Raw genomic sequence first — 14,626 nt, 5'->3', positions numbered from 1 at the left:
AATTAGCGGAAATGACTTTATTTACAAATCATCAAAAGTTTTAGGATTAAATTGATCTTATTGAAAGGTTCGTGGATGAATTGGCATCCACACAATATGATTTATAATTTTTTTTTTATAATTTTCATAAAAATGGATTGATGAATGGGAAATTTTGGAAAAATTCTAAACTTTGTGAGATGGAAAATGATAAAAATCTAAAATCTCCGTTTGTTTCGCAGGAAAATGAATGTTTCAAAAATATTTCTAAAAAATGAAAAATGAATGCCTATTTTAATAAAATATCCCCGCAATCACAGCATCCACCACCTCAACATTTTCCGCTAGTTGTATTGGGTAGAGTTACGGAGGGACTTGATGGCATCAAGTTAACAATTTTAGGACTTTAATGCACTTTTTGAAAGTTTTATAACTAAATTATACTTTAATAATAAATCCTAAGACTTCCATTACATTTATCCTTTACAAAACAAACTCTACGTATATGATGACCTAACTAAACTCCCTCTTATGATGAAACCCCACTCAATCACAATAGAGAAGTTTTGCCCGTTCGTTATGCTTACCAAAGTAGAAAGTAAGGGTAAGCAAGACAGATGAACCGAACCTGAATAGGATCTATTATTATTATTATTATTTTTTCTTAAATATAAATCTAACGATCCACCGATTATTATTTTTATTTCTTAAATGCAAACCTAATTTTAATCAACACATTACAATTAAAGTCCGTATTGCTCTTTCCTACCGATAATCCATCGGTTCCATTGAACTACCCAGAAACTAGACCGGACATGAATGAGAACCGATTACCTCCAGTGGAAACCGACATCTTAGAGAGACACAGGTGCAACTAGCTCAGCCGTTACCACCTTACCAAGAAGCTGTTGGTTAGAGAAGGTGATAAGCATTTGACCGATAAAAAGAATCGTACAATAAGGTTTAATGTACTTTAATCCTAATTGTAAGTCTAATCTTAATCACAAGTTAACTGTCGGGATATAAGCTGGCGTGTGGCAACTACTTTTGTATCATGCTCAGTTCCAAGGGTTGGGATTCTCCACCAGTCGGTAGGCTTTCGTGTCTAGTCACGAATCACGACCACATGAAAGAAACATAGGATGTGGCGGCCATCCAGGTTCCGGGTTCCTCCATTAAACAAGAAAAGCACCATGACTTCCCAGAAATCAAAGTTCAACTCTTGGTTTGCTCTTACATTGCAGAGGTCGAGCACACAATACGAAGATTAGAGGCGTATTTCACATGTGCTCAACGCTCAACAAGAGGTAGTTACATCTTCTGAGCTCAATTCCAAAAACGCCGGAGCTCATCAACTTATTGTCCTAAGAGGTCAGAACAGGGGTATAGGATCCCCCTTCCCGACGCCTCATGCCGCATAGCAGCAAAGAAGGTGAAAAGCAGCATAATAGCACGTACGTAAATGAACAGCAGGCGAGGCGACATGTACGTAAACGAACACGAATGGCAGGCGACACAGTCTCAAGTGCGTACAAAATACACGATGCAATAACATAACTTTCAGTCGTGCAGGTCCACATACTAAAATCTTCATCGCGTTCTTTCGATATCAATGCAAACTTCAAAAAGGGAGAGACTAAATCTAGGGAGCTAGAACAACGGAAACACAATCTCGAAGATGCGTCGGTCTCCACAGGGTTGCATAACCCAACGTTCAGATGCTAGCCAATCCAGCCTTTTTACGTTATTTCATTTGATCCGCACAATCAATTATTGCTGGGCGCACTGCACCCTCTGGGCCCCACCGTGCATGTCCTCGTCCTCCTCGTAAGCCTCCTGGGCCTGCGCCTGCTTCCGCCGCATCTCCTCCTCGATGTTAACATCGTGGAGGGTCGTTTCCTCGCACTCATCCAATTCCATGTCAGTGAGCTGTGCTGATGACCTTGGTGGCAGAATTGTTTCCAGGGCCTTGCATTGCTCCGGGCTCAGGGAGTCTGGGAACTCTACCGTGAAGTGGATGTAAAGTTTGCCCTTCATGAATGGCCTCTGGTAGATAGGCATCCCTTCATCGTTTATTGCCTTGAATTGGTCTGGTCAACAGAAACACGTAAATAGACGGCAACAACTAGTAGTGTACAGATATGGTATAAATTGATTTCATGTGCAGCATCCAAGAATCACACAGCCAGCGCATCAAAACCAAAAATAACTATTGTAAGAAATAGGGAAATATTCAATCTGGATGACAACATGTGTAGCATTTACAAATCCAAATTGGCCAGGCATCAAATACAACAGAAAACTACCACACAGAGTTCATGTGATGCGGCAACGAGGGGCCCTGACGTCTTGAGTCCACCAGTGACAAGAAAGTATTGATCAAAATTGTGATAACCATTAGTTGACATTCAAGTAGTGGAAATAATGACTGGTTAAAACTCAGAAATTAAATAATGAGTTCATATGAAAGCCAATTGCAAACGAGAATAAACACTTCAGAGTTCTGAAGATCCTCCAGAAATTGATTGATCAATGGTCCTTGAAGTAGTCACTTACCAGGCTTAATAACCTCTCCGGGTTGAGATTTAATAAGAAGCTGCCTACCATCCAAATGAGTCAATGCAAATTGGAAGCCACAAAGTGCCTCTGTAAGGGACAATGTATGTTCATAGAACAAGTCATCTCCCTTCCTCTTATATTTGGGATGCTCCTTTTGTTGCAAGACGAACACAATGTCACCGGTTATGGTGTCAGGCTGCCATTAAGCAAGAAGAGACCTCAAGTCAACTATTGTTTAAATAACAAATACATCACCACAAATTAAATTGCACAAAGCTTGCGGTTCAGAAGGGAACGAAAAAGAAATAGAGATTCTCTTACAGCTTCATCAGCTTCCCCTGGGAATTTTATCTTCTGTCCATTTTGCATACCCTTCTCCACTATAACCTCCAGAACCTTCTTCTCCTGAACCACCTTCTCACCCTTGCATTGTGGGCAGCGGTCCTTGTCATTTATAGTCTCCCCAGTACCCTTACACTCATTGCATGGATGTTGCATCTGCTGGATCATAGAAGGGCCAAGGTGTCTAATGGAAACTTTCATTCCAGAACCCTGACAACCAGCACATTTGATTGAAGCACCAGACTTGGACCCTTTACTGCAAATGGAAGAAAGGAGATCCATGTTAGCACTTGGCAGGAACTCGGACAGATTCAACAGAAGAAGACAGCAGTACTATTATACTAACCCTTTGCACTTGGAGCAAATAACGTTGCGAGATAGTGCCAACTTCTTGGATGTACCATTATAGAGATCTTCGAGAGACACCTTGAGAGGATGGATGACATCCTCACCTCTTCTCTGCCTTCGGCCTCTGCTGCTTCCACCACCTGAGACCATAAAAGATCAGATCAGATCAGATCAGATCAGTAACAGCATCCTCTGCATTTGACGGTACCAAACATTATGCACAGGCTGCGGATGCCTGTCAAACTTACCACCGAAAGGACTTCCACCAAAGAAAGATTGGAAAATGTCAAATGGGTCGTGGCCTCCGCCACCTCCACCCATTCCTTCCTTGAGGGCATCCTCGCCGTATTGATCATAAATCTCTCGTTTCTCAGGGTCACTCAGGACTTCATAGGCTTGTGCCAATTCTTTAAACTGCAGGAAAACATTCATTCGCAAAATGGTACAAGCACAGCATTATGGACACATCTCAGAGATTGGAGAATCTAGAAACCATTTCAAGCCATGAAAAATCATCAGTGTGGCGCAAGTAATAATGGTAATGTAAGAAAGCCAGACCGTGAAAAAAAAAATGAATTGATCATCCCTGTCAAACTTCCCGAAGAAGTACAAATCGGTATTGGCAAATCATAAACATATGCATCTACAATTCAATGAGAACTCCAAAACCCAGTAAAAATGAACTTTTTAAACTGAAGAATGTAGTCACGTAAGCACCTTTCAGCACAAAAAGCATAAAAATCAGGCAAAAAAGGAAAAGACACAAACAACTATCATGCATTCAGGTGATACCTTTCCTATCTAGATACACAAGCAATAACAAGTTTATCTTTTTTGTGCTCCAAGGTAGCCAAAGAATCCACTGCCCAACAATACCACAGTCTATAGATTGCCAGGCCACATTATCATTAAGCGAGATTAATCAAATTGATGGCAATCACGATCCTACGCCCTATCCAAGCCTCACATTTTCATGACGAGGGGCAGGAAAATCGAATTAACCAAAATCCCCTACCGAAGAAGCAGATCTGACCACCTGATCCTATCAACTATAAAATCACGAACCGACAGCACGGACAAATTACCAAAGAAATTCCAAAATCAAAAACATCCACCAAAGCATGGAGGGCAAAACCAATGAGCCCAATTGAAGCTCGGAAAAGACCTTTTCCGGATCACCACCCTTGTCGGGATGGTTCTTGATCGCAGCCTTCCTGTAAGCCTTCTTCAGATCATCCTGAGAAGCGTTCTTAGAGACTCCGAGGATATCGTAGTACTTGGTGTTATCGCTTTTCTTCGGCGCTCTCCCGAACATCTTCCTTTTCCCACTGAAAACCCTAATCACGGAAATCCAAAAAGGCGGCAACAACGACGACGACGACGAAGAAAAGAAGCAAAACCCGATTACAGATCGAGAAGATCCAGACCAAGTCGAAACCAAATATCAAAATCAAACGGGCGAACGAAGGGAAGAATCGAGCAAAGATGCGAGGTCGACTGACCTTGAGAAGCAAGATGGATCGGAGGGGAAGCGCAGGGGGGGCCTTCAACAAGGTCGAGCGAAGAGACGGCTAGAGAGAGAGAGAGGGCTGAAGTTGAGATCTGGAATAATAAAGGGAGTAGATCGACGGTCAAGATGTGTTGTGCGGTGGGGGAAAGTGCGAGGTAAAATGAAGAGGTCGCAGGGGAGGAAGGATCTAGAATCATTAAAAGGCCTTTTCTTTTTCTCGACATCCTGGCCGTTGATTTGGGCCCTAAGATTGCGATGACGTGATCTACCGGACCAACTGGTGGCCTACACTCGTGCTCTTTTTCTATTTCTTTTTTCTTTTTTTTTATTATGTAATCACACACTAGTGCTCTCTTTCCTACTTTATTATGCAAATTATTAGAACGATTTCTTCCTTCTTTTTTATTTACCAAAAGTGGAGACTTGTGCTCCGCAAAATTGAATTTGCAATAGTAGAATCTTAAATCTCTTTGCCAGTGCGCCTTCGCCATTAGGGGTGTCAACGGGCCGGGTCTCGGCTCGGCCCTAGTCGGCCCAAAACGAACAAAGATCGAGCTCAATCCGGCTCGACTCGGGTCGAGCGGGGTTGGGTCGTGCCAGGTTGGGTAGGGCCGGATTCTGGTCTGATTTTTTTTTTCTTTTTTTGGAATCAAAATCAATTAACAAATCCATCAAATGAAAGAATATAAAAAAAATTAAAATAAATTAAATTAAAAAGAAAATATTGGTGTTAAAAAAAGTCAGGCGGCGGGCTTGGCCGGCCCCACCCGACCCGAAAAGGTCGAAAAATTAAGTGAATTTTCGGTACGGACCGACCCTTCTAGAGAAGGCTTTTTGGACACCAATGCTCGCCGTAACTCCCCATTGCCATCGACATTCCTTACTTGTGCAACCTCTCAACTCTCGATTTCAATCGAGTTGGTGCTGGATACCTAAGATAGGCGGACCAAAATCACAAGGTTCGACAAAGACCGACTTCTTTTTCTTTTTCTCTTTTGTCTTTGAGCGCCAATGACTAAAGCACATGCTCTTTTAGGAAAACTCGAGGATCTTCCGCGATTATGAATGAGAAGAGCATGACCCTGTAAATTTTACACATGAATTTCGATCAAAACTTGGTGAAAGCTCGAAAGACCAAACAGCGAAAAAAAAAAAATATTAACACTCCAAGCAAAGAAAACCGATCGGGCGGATTGAAGTGGTATCCATCGGACCATCGCTATTGGATTTGGTAAATTCAACGATCGAGATTCATTGCGGATCCGGGTCAAGGCAAAAAGTACTTGCTCCGGATTCTCTCTCTCGGGTAAAAACCCTGTCTTCCTCCTCCTCTAAAAGCCAACCCCACCAGTGAGACCCTGGGCCAGTGGCCGCCAGCCCCCCTGTTTTCTTCCCCTTCGCTCCTCCTCAGAAAAAGCTTCTTCCACGCCCACGTCCCTTTCGATACCAATCGCCAACCTCTCTGCTTTTTTATCTCTTCTCTTTCCTCTGCGTCCTCCTTCTCCTCCTCTTTTGGTTTTTCCTTGTCCCCAATCTTGCTATCTTTATTTGTTTTGTTGTGGTCTCGTCGTCCTCTTCCTCCTCCTAAATCCCTAGCAACCCCAAACCCCTTCTGCTCTTCTGCTTCTCCTTCCTTTCCCTCTTCAAGAACCCGAGTCCCTGCGAATACCCACGAGTCGAAACCTCTGTTAAGACCAGAACTCCGAGCTCGCCCACGATCTTATAGCCGGAAAAGTGAGAAAAGGAGTGATCTTTTTGCCCCACCCTAAGAACCCAAGTCCCTGCGAATACCCACCAGTCGAAACCTCCATTGAAACCAAAACTCCAAGCTCTCCCATGATCGTATAGCGGGAAAAGTGAGAAAAGGAGTGATCTTTTTGCCCACCCCACGCCATGTTCACGTCACGCTTTGCCCTCACTCTCTCTCTGTTACTCACCCTCCCCCTCTTGCTCTTCTTCTTCTTCCCCGCCATTTACCCCCACAAGAACCTCCCCGGCCGCGACGAGCTCGATGACCTCGCCCTCTTCCGCCGCGCCTCCGCCGCCCGCTCCCCCTCCCGCGCCTTCCCCTTGAGCCGTGGCGCCGCCTCCTCCTCCGCCCGCTCCTTCCCGGCGAAGTTCGCCCGCCTCGGGTCCCGCACCTCCCGGCCCAAGATCGCCTTCCTCTTTCTCACCAACTCCGATCTCTACTTCTCTCCCCTCTGGGAGGAGTTCTTCAGCGGCCACTCGAGATTCTACAACATTTACATACACGCCGATCCTTCTTCCAAGTTTGCGCCGCCTGATGGGGTTTTCCGGAACCGGCTAATCCCTTCGAAGAAGACCGAGCGGGCTTCTCCGACACTGATTGCCGCTGCGAGGAGGCTTCTTGCCGACGCCATCCTCGACGACCCGGCCAACTTCTACTTCGCATTGGTCTCGCAGCACTGTGTGCCGCTCCATTCCTTTCGGTACATGTATAACGCCCTGTTTGGGAACTCAATCTCCGCCTTCAATGCCTATATAGACCCTGGCAAGTACAAGAGCTATATAGAGATCCTATCTGACGAGCCGAATTTGTACGAGCGCTACACGGCTCGAGGAGAGGACGTGATGCTCCCAGAAGTGGCGTTCGAGCAGTTCAGGGTTGGTTCTCAGTTCTTCATGCTGGCGAAGCGGCACGCGTCGCTTGTCCTTGAAGATAGGAAGCTGTGGAGAAAGTTCAGGTTGCCTTGCTTGAATAAGGAGTGTTGCTACCCCGAAGAGCACTATTTCCCGACGCTGTTGTCAATGTCGGATCCAAAGGGTTGCAGTCACTACACACTGACTAGAGTGAATTGGACCGGGAGCTTCGATGGGCATCCACATTTGTATCAGCCAGAAGAAATTTCCCCGGAGCTCGTGCACGAGTTAAGACAATCCGAGTCGAATTATTCTTACTTCTTCGCACGAAAGTTCTCGCCGGAGTGTTTAGAACCGCTCATGAAGATTGCGGACAACGTCCTCTTCAAGGATTGAACTTTGAAGTGGTAAGAGTCACCTCACTCAAATATTGGATTTAGCTATATTATTATTCTTCTTTGCTTCAGTACTGCTTTATTTTACATTGTCATGCACCACAAGATGAGCCACTGGAATGTCTTAACAGTTGAGTTTCCTCATGTTCCAGTTTGATTCGCGTTCTAAAGTTAAGAAATGTAGGTGGCCGAGTTTCAGTTTTCCACTATAATTTCAATTTTCCGTTGCTGTTCTCTTTTGAGTAAAATTCAAACCTGAAAATCCACTTGCTTTTTGGGAAGCCAAACTGGAGTATCCTTTTGCTTAAGATACTCAATGGGTCATGTTCTAGTGTTTTCTTGTATCGTTGTTGTTTTGCAAATATAATTCTTGCTTTTACCTCATTCTTTGGCCATAAAGACATTAGCAGTATCATTGCAAAACATGGCGTGAGCATTTGGAAGGGACCCTGTTGTTCTTTTTTTTTTTTGGGCCCTTTTCACTTTTTCGTCGGGACACTATGTTTTTCCGTTTCTTTCTTCCATAACAGACCCTGCTTAATTGTCGCAATGCAATGAGGCAATTTAGTATATTGAACTCTACAAGATGAAAGGATTATGTCTGGGGCACTCTTTAGCTTGGGTAGGTACTCTGATTTGTCTGGTGACCTTGCCCATCACTATGTATTTGGTGGCGAGAGACCTTCAGTGAGTTCATCCAGATGTTGAGAGACCTTGCAATTTTGTTGAGGAGAGATTGAGTTTGGAAGAGTTGGGCCACCTGAAGCAGAGCACCTGTCTGTTGTTAGGTCATAGTCGTGTTTAATATGATTTCTAATAGGGTGAATCTTGTGGTCCCCTGATTGAACCCATTAGATTTAAGAGAGTAATAGATGTGAGAAATCAGATTTGCGGGTCTTTTATTTATATGTTCAGATTTGAAGTCAAAGGTGCTCAGACTTGAGTTGTTGCTAAAGATTGCTGATTGATATAGAGAGAATAAACAAATGAATTATCTGACAGAAAATAGTCAGAAAATACATTCCTGGTTTTCTTAGTCGAAAGATGTACAGCTTGTCAACAAATTTGGTTAGACGAGCTTTTGCAACCTTGTCACTGCTGAAATTAGAAGTGTTGCTGCTGGAGTAAATATAATGTAGACTGGCTTATTCATGTTAATTGTCAATTGTTATTTCTATAGCATAGAAGATCCATGAGAGTTGAAAGGTTAATTTTCACTGCTTGTTGAACCTCTATAAGAATCTGCAACATTTGGATGGCTTTGTTTAGTTGAAAAAGAATGATCTTTGGATGTGGTTTCGTGGTGGAATAACTTTATTCTCTAACATTTGATGCTGGAAATGGAATATGGAAAAAGTAAGTTGCTTGATGAATGGTGCGCCTTAAAAGCTTGAGAGTTTCTAGAGTTGGTTAAGAAACTACTTTTGTAATGTTCACACCCCCTACGTATACCAATGTGGGACAAAATTTGCAAGAAACTTGTACAGCCTTTTAAAGTCTAATTCTGGGGAAAATGCGTCAATAAGGAGAACTTCATAAGTGGGATTTGGCTAACTTCCAAATTACGAAGTAGTAAAATTTTTAGGAACTCAGATTACAGATGACACTCATCAAGTAATAATGTCATGTTTCCGGTGAAAAGTTGTATGATTTTAGTAAGAATGGCTGGATGATCACATCTTGGGTCTTAACTTTTTCTGGATTAACTCCTTATTTCGGAAATATCATAAAGTGGATGCTGTGAAATGTGTTTTTCTCTCAGTTCATTCAAAGAGCTCTTGCTCTGTATGTACACTTATTGAATTGTGAGCAAGCATCAGTCGCCAGTAGAACAAATATAGCAGATTTCCAGATGTTGTGACTGATTCATCTTTTCCTACATACTTGTATCGGCAACCCACTTGCATTTTAATGGTCCTTGTCTCTTGTTGTGGGCCTTATCCTCTGAGAACATCCCATATAAATCTAATGGATTCTCATGCGAGTGTGGCATAGAAAATGTCTTTCACTTGCTCGTGATGTGATCCTTGTCTTACTTGTGGTTGTTTCTCCCTATGTCCACAGTTCAAGAAAGGAATCTCTTTTTTGAAGTGTTGGCTTCTCGGAGAAGAATTGAATAAAAGGGAGAAAGAAGAAGGGAATCTTTTGACTTCGAAGGAGGACAAAAGAGGCCTGCAGATGCTGGATCATGGGGAGGGAATAACAAGGTCCCTGACCCTATGGTTGCTGCTTGCTGCTGCTGCTGCTGCTGTACTGTGATGTAGGGAGTGAACCCAAGTCAAGTTGCACATAAGAGTGTGAATGAGTGAGTAAGGTGTAATGGACGGCGGGTATGGTGTGGAGTGGAGGAAAAGCAATACCAAGGCTCGTTGCTTTCCCTTCTCCATCTTGAAGTTGAAGATGTAAACTTTCATTCTCCCATCTACCCCCCTTCAAACTGTGACTTTAGTTGTAATCTATGATTCGCTTTTTACTTTTGTTTTAGGAAATCATATCCTTTCTCTCTTTGATTTGTTGCTTTTCTTGGGGTAGCGCTCCTTCGTTTTTGCATCCAATCTTTTGTGTTGTTCTGATCTTTTGCTCCTTGGTTGTGGTGTGACTGCTTGGCTTTGTCTCCTAAGATTATAGTAGCTTTAGAAGGGAGATGTGAAGTAGTGCGCTTGGGGGCACAAATCTCCGGACTTGTTATGGAAGAGTACCCGTAAGGTGTTTTTGAGGTTAGGAAGTATCTAGGTTCTGTGTTTTTATAAGGGCTCTGGGCCGGTTCGAACGCCTCGTCATGGCCATCGGAAGGGTTTGATCAGGGTTTGATCGACTCACTGATTTATAGACAGTAGTTGGCTTTCTAATTATATTCCTAGAAAAACCTATTTGTTTCGAGGTGCAGTGGAGTTAATAATATCACAAAGAATATTCGTCTGGATATGTATGAAGTTATGTATTTTCCACCAAAGACTCTTAATTAATAAAACTTCACGAAATTGATTGAAGCTAAGGGCAACTTGCACAAATGATGGGGTGGCCTTAGATCCTGATGGACCCGTCTCATGCAAAAAGCCCATGAGTCGATTCTGATTTATTTATTTTATTTGCTTTTTTTTGTTTGGATTTTATTTGCTTTTTTTATAATTTGTACTGTAGATTTTTCAGAATAATATATACCTCAATCTCCTTCAAGTTTCTTACCTTGTTTCTATGGTAGATTTGGAGGTCTCGCAACGATTTTGTATTTAGAGCTCAGAATTTGAATCCCCATCAAGTAATCGACTCAGCAATGGTCGTGGAGAGAAACTTCAGTAGATGGTCCGGAAAAAAGAAAGAAAAATCAACATAACATATGAAGATATCTTCGGTACGGACTCCTGTTTCCCCCGATGTGCGCAAAATCAATGTCGATGGTTCTTCTGTAAAAAGAATAGGGGAGGGACCCGATGCCTGCATTTGCTGAAATAGTCGCCCGCATTTCGATAGCTGGATTGGCGCAAACGGTAAAGGTATTGTTGGTGATCCATGCGATAGCAAAGACCATGCTTGAAACCCTAAAGTACTTTGAAGCTTCGTCTAGCTAGAAGATAGAGTTGAAGTTGATCTGGAGAAAGCGATAAGTGAGCGCACATATTAAGTTAATTGAGAAGCACATGCACTTATCGCATTGCAGGAGAGAATGCACTAGGATTGGGTCGTCAAAGCCCACCCACAACTTGTGAACTTAGCCCATGAGATATCTTACCGGAACTATAATTTGTGATGCCAAATTGCAATGGAAATTGGCTAAACAGGACTTAAGAATCGACAACGAGGAACAATTTGTTCACTCGGTTGTGATTTATCAAAATCAACGAAAATATCTAAAGTTTATAATGATAATCTTCTTCACTCGAAACCCTAAACACCCTTATATATGGTGCTAACCCTAATTAACCTAGGAAACACAATATTACAAAAATATCACTAAAATTACGAAATTGCCTAGAATCCTAAAATTATGTAATATTACGCAATATTATAGAGATCGCCAACTTTATTGCATCATTCTCTCCTGCTAGGAAAAAGATTCGTCTTCAAATCCGGTTCGTCTTTGTTAACTTCAATCTCTTCAAATTCAATCTCGTTTCCAAGATTGCGAAATCTGCTTCGTTCGGGATGGCCTCTCCAACGAATCAAGTAATACATCGGCTTGTTTTGACCTTCATTTATCTTCACAACAAAATGCTCAATCCAACAATCGCTGCAATAGCAATGACTACAGTCCATTCTTATTGTAATGTTACCAGGTATCTCTTCCATGCATATATCACACATAATTATAGAAGTTGATTCCTTGGCCAAACTAAGATCTTGGTCCGCAATCAGAGGCACATCCGCATCCGCAAATAAACAAGCTTTACCCTTCTCCACAAACACCGCAAGCAACTTCTCAACATCCCATCGGTGATTGATAAGCAAAGTTCATGCATGGTGCTCTCTCAGTGGTAACAAGTCCATCACCCTTCGCAAATCCCCTCTCTATGCAGACAAAAGTGATTCTTTTGTGATGACCTTGGTGGAGGGACCTTTGGGTGGGACCCAGTCTTATTCGGAGTCACTGTTCTCCAGCCCATCGAGGAAGTCCCTATCGTCCACCTCCCACGCCGGCATCCGCCGCCGTCCGGGGAACGTTGCCAAGGGCGACCTCGCCGCCCTTCACCGACACAATGGCTTCTACCGTCATGCCCGTATCCGCATTTTCTTATTCTCCATCGGATTCATCATAAACTGGATCTTCATTAAAGATTGGATCTTCAACAAATATTGGATCTTTGTCAAAGATTGCGTCTTCGTCAAATATAGGATCTTCGTAAAATATTGGATCTTTGTCAAAGATTGGATCTTGAAGCTCGGGAATCTCGATCTTCATCTTGAAATTGAGAAAAGTGGATCGACTCCTAGGTCGTACTCCTCGATTCCGTCCCTAGTTCAAATCCTCGAAAGGATTATCGTCATTCTCTTGATCATTGGATGGATCCTCAGATTCCGCTCCTTCTTCGGATTGAACGTCCAACCTCGCTTGGACAAGTTGTCACTCCAAATCTTGGATTCGCCTTCTCTCCTTCTCAATTTCTATGTCTCGCAGGTCTCTTAGACGCGGTTGTTCGTCCGCATCAAGAACGACTCCACGTCCCCGGCCACCATGAGCCCGCCGTCCACGACCATCATGATTACGTTCAGCCATTGATTCAAGGCAACCTGTGTTACGATACCAATTGATGCCGAATGCAACGGAAATTGGCTAAATAGGAATTAAGAATCAATAACGAGGAACAATCTGTTCACTCAATTGTGATTTATCAAAATCAACGAAAATATCAAAAGTCCGTAATGATAATCTCATTCACTTGAAACCCTAAACACCCTTATATATGATGATAACCCTAATTAACCTAGGAAACACGATATTACAAAAATATCACTAAAATCACGAAATTGCCTAAAATCCTAAAATTATGTAATATTACGCAATATTACAGAGATCGCCAACTTTATTTTCATCAATTTGGACTATAGATTTTTTAGAGTAATACATACCTCAATCTTCTTCGAGCTTGTTGCCCTGTTTCTGAGGTAGATTTGGAAGTCTCACAACGATTTTATATTTAGAGCTCATAATGTAAATCCCTGGCAAGTGATCGACTCATCAATGCCCATGGAGAGAAACTACAGTAGATGGTTTGGAATAAAAGAAAAGAAAATCAACTGAACATACGGGGATTCCTTTGGTACGGACTCCTTCCCCCCCCGGATGTACTCAAAATCAACGTCGATGGGTCTTCTGTAGAAAGAATAGGGGAAGGACCCATCATCTACTTTTGCCGAGACAATCGACGCATTCCTATAGATGGCTTCGGGCAAACGTGAGGGTATCGTCGGCGATCCATGCGGAAGCAGAGACCGTGCTCGAAACCCTCTCCGTCCAACTGGAAGCTAGAGTTGGAGTTGATCCGGAGCAAGCGATAAGTGAGCACACAGATCAAATTAACCGAGAAGCACATGCGCCTATCGCATTGCAGGAGAGGAGCACTTGGATTGGGCCGTCATAGCCCACCCCCAACTCGTGAACTTAGCTTATGAGAAATCTTATCGGAACTATACTTTGGACTATAGATTTTTCAGAGTAATACATACATCAATATCCTTCGTGCTTCTTGCCCTATATCTATGGAAAAATTGGAAGTCTTGCAACGATTTTGTATTTAGAACTCATAATGTGAATCCCTAGCAAGTAATCAACTCAGATGGTTAGGAAGAAAGAAAAGAAAATCGACAGAACATAGGAGATATCTTCGATATGGACTCCTCCTCTCCCTGGTGTGCTCAAAATCAACGTCGATGGGTCTTCTGTTAAAAGAAAAGGGAGGTAGCTATTGACATCTAAAATTTTGACTAATATATTTCATTTATTTCTGAAAAAAATCACCTCTCATATTTATTTTTAACATACATTATATTTGCAATAAAAAAATGTACTCCCTTGGATGCTGTCTTGGATGCTCTTTTGGATGCTCAAAAGAAGGGTGAATGGGAGAAATTATGAGAGTGAAAGGTGAGTGGGAGAAATTATGAAAGTGAATGGTGAGTGGAAAAAATGTGAAAAAGAAGGATGTGTAGAATCCAAGAGAAGAAGAGAAGTGAGCTATAAAGGAGAAGAGCTCTTGAGAATTGAAGAGACCACTGTCACTGGAGTACACGACCACAAAAATCAGAGGAAAAGGAAGAGTGATGGAGGTGAGAACCAGGAGAGAGAATTCCTTCTTCCTTGGAGAGCGCTCATCCAAACTCGCTATAAAACAAAAGGGAAGTCTCTTTTCCTGTGCTCTGGGTTCGTGATTCATGCATTAAAAAACAAAAAAAAGAT

At 42.5% G+C, this 14,626-nt stretch overlaps 2 protein-coding genes across 5 annotated transcripts; one reads left to right on the top strand and one right to left on the bottom strand.

Annotated features, from left to right (window-relative positions):
• Window positions 1-1,494: 1,494 nt before the first annotated feature.
• Window positions 1,495-4,887, bottom strand: LOC115755708 (dnaJ protein homolog). 2 transcript variants are annotated; one of them, XM_030695216.2, is made up of 7 exons: window positions 4,731-4,887; window positions 4,394-4,565; window positions 3,477-3,642; window positions 3,227-3,368; window positions 2,860-3,136; window positions 2,536-2,734; window positions 1,495-2,069 (listed from the first exon to the last, which is right to left on the bottom strand). In XM_030695216.2, exons 2-7 carry the CDS (start codon window positions 4,541-4,543, stop codon window positions 1,750-1,752), a joined length of 1,254 nt encoding a protein of 417 aa, XP_030551076.1. In that variant the 5' UTR covers window positions 4,544-4,565; window positions 4,731-4,887; the 3' UTR covers window positions 1,495-1,749. The 2 variants fall into 2 exon arrangements, with proteins under 2 accessions (XP_030551076.1, XP_030551077.1); XM_030695217.2 differs by having other exon boundaries at window positions 4,394-4,556; window positions 4,731-4,876.
• A 1,412-nt stretch (window positions 4,888-6,299) lies between these two features.
• Window positions 6,300-10,253, top strand: LOC115755709 (glycosyltransferase BC10-like). Of its 3 annotated transcripts, XM_048284392.1 has the most exons (3): window positions 6,300-6,393; window positions 6,516-7,746; window positions 9,799-10,253. In XM_048284392.1, exon 2 carries the CDS (start codon window positions 6,632-6,634, stop codon window positions 7,733-7,735), a length of 1,104 nt encoding a protein of 367 aa, XP_048140349.1. In that variant the 5' UTR covers window positions 6,300-6,393; window positions 6,516-6,631; the 3' UTR covers window positions 7,736-7,746; window positions 9,799-10,253. The 3 variants fall into 3 exon arrangements, with proteins under 3 accessions (XP_048140349.1, XP_030551081.2, XP_030551079.2); XM_030695221.2 differs by having other exon boundaries at window positions 6,327-7,746; window positions 9,805-10,253; XM_030695219.2 differs by having other exon boundaries at window positions 6,327-7,746.
• Window positions 10,254-14,626: the final 4,373 nt, after the last annotated feature.

The sequence above is a fragment of the Rhodamnia argentea genome, chromosome 8 (assembly GCF_020921035.1).
Source record: "Rhodamnia argentea isolate NSW1041297 chromosome 8, ASM2092103v1, whole genome shotgun sequence".
In the NCBI taxonomy this organism is placed as follows: Eukaryota; Viridiplantae; Streptophyta; class Magnoliopsida; order Myrtales; family Myrtaceae; genus Rhodamnia; species Rhodamnia argentea.
This window is presented reverse-complemented; position numbering and strand designations above follow the sequence as displayed.

Coding starts and splice junctions, on each gene's coding strand:
- LOC115755708 (XM_030695216.2), bottom strand. CDS start 4,543: ATGTTCGGGAGAGCGCCGAAGAAAAGCGATAACACCAAGTACTACGAT. Junction 2,735..2,859: donor CAGGGGAAGCTGATGAAGCT/GTAAGAGAATCT, acceptor GCTTAATGGCAG/CCTGACACCATAACCGGTGA. Junction 2,070..2,535: donor CGGAGAGGTTATTAAGCCTG/GTAAGTGACTAC, acceptor TCTGTTGACCAG/ACCAATTCAAGGCAATAAAC.
- LOC115755709 (XM_048284392.1), top strand. CDS start 6,632: ATGTTCACGTCACGCTTTGCCCTCACTCTCTCTCTGTTACTCACCCTC.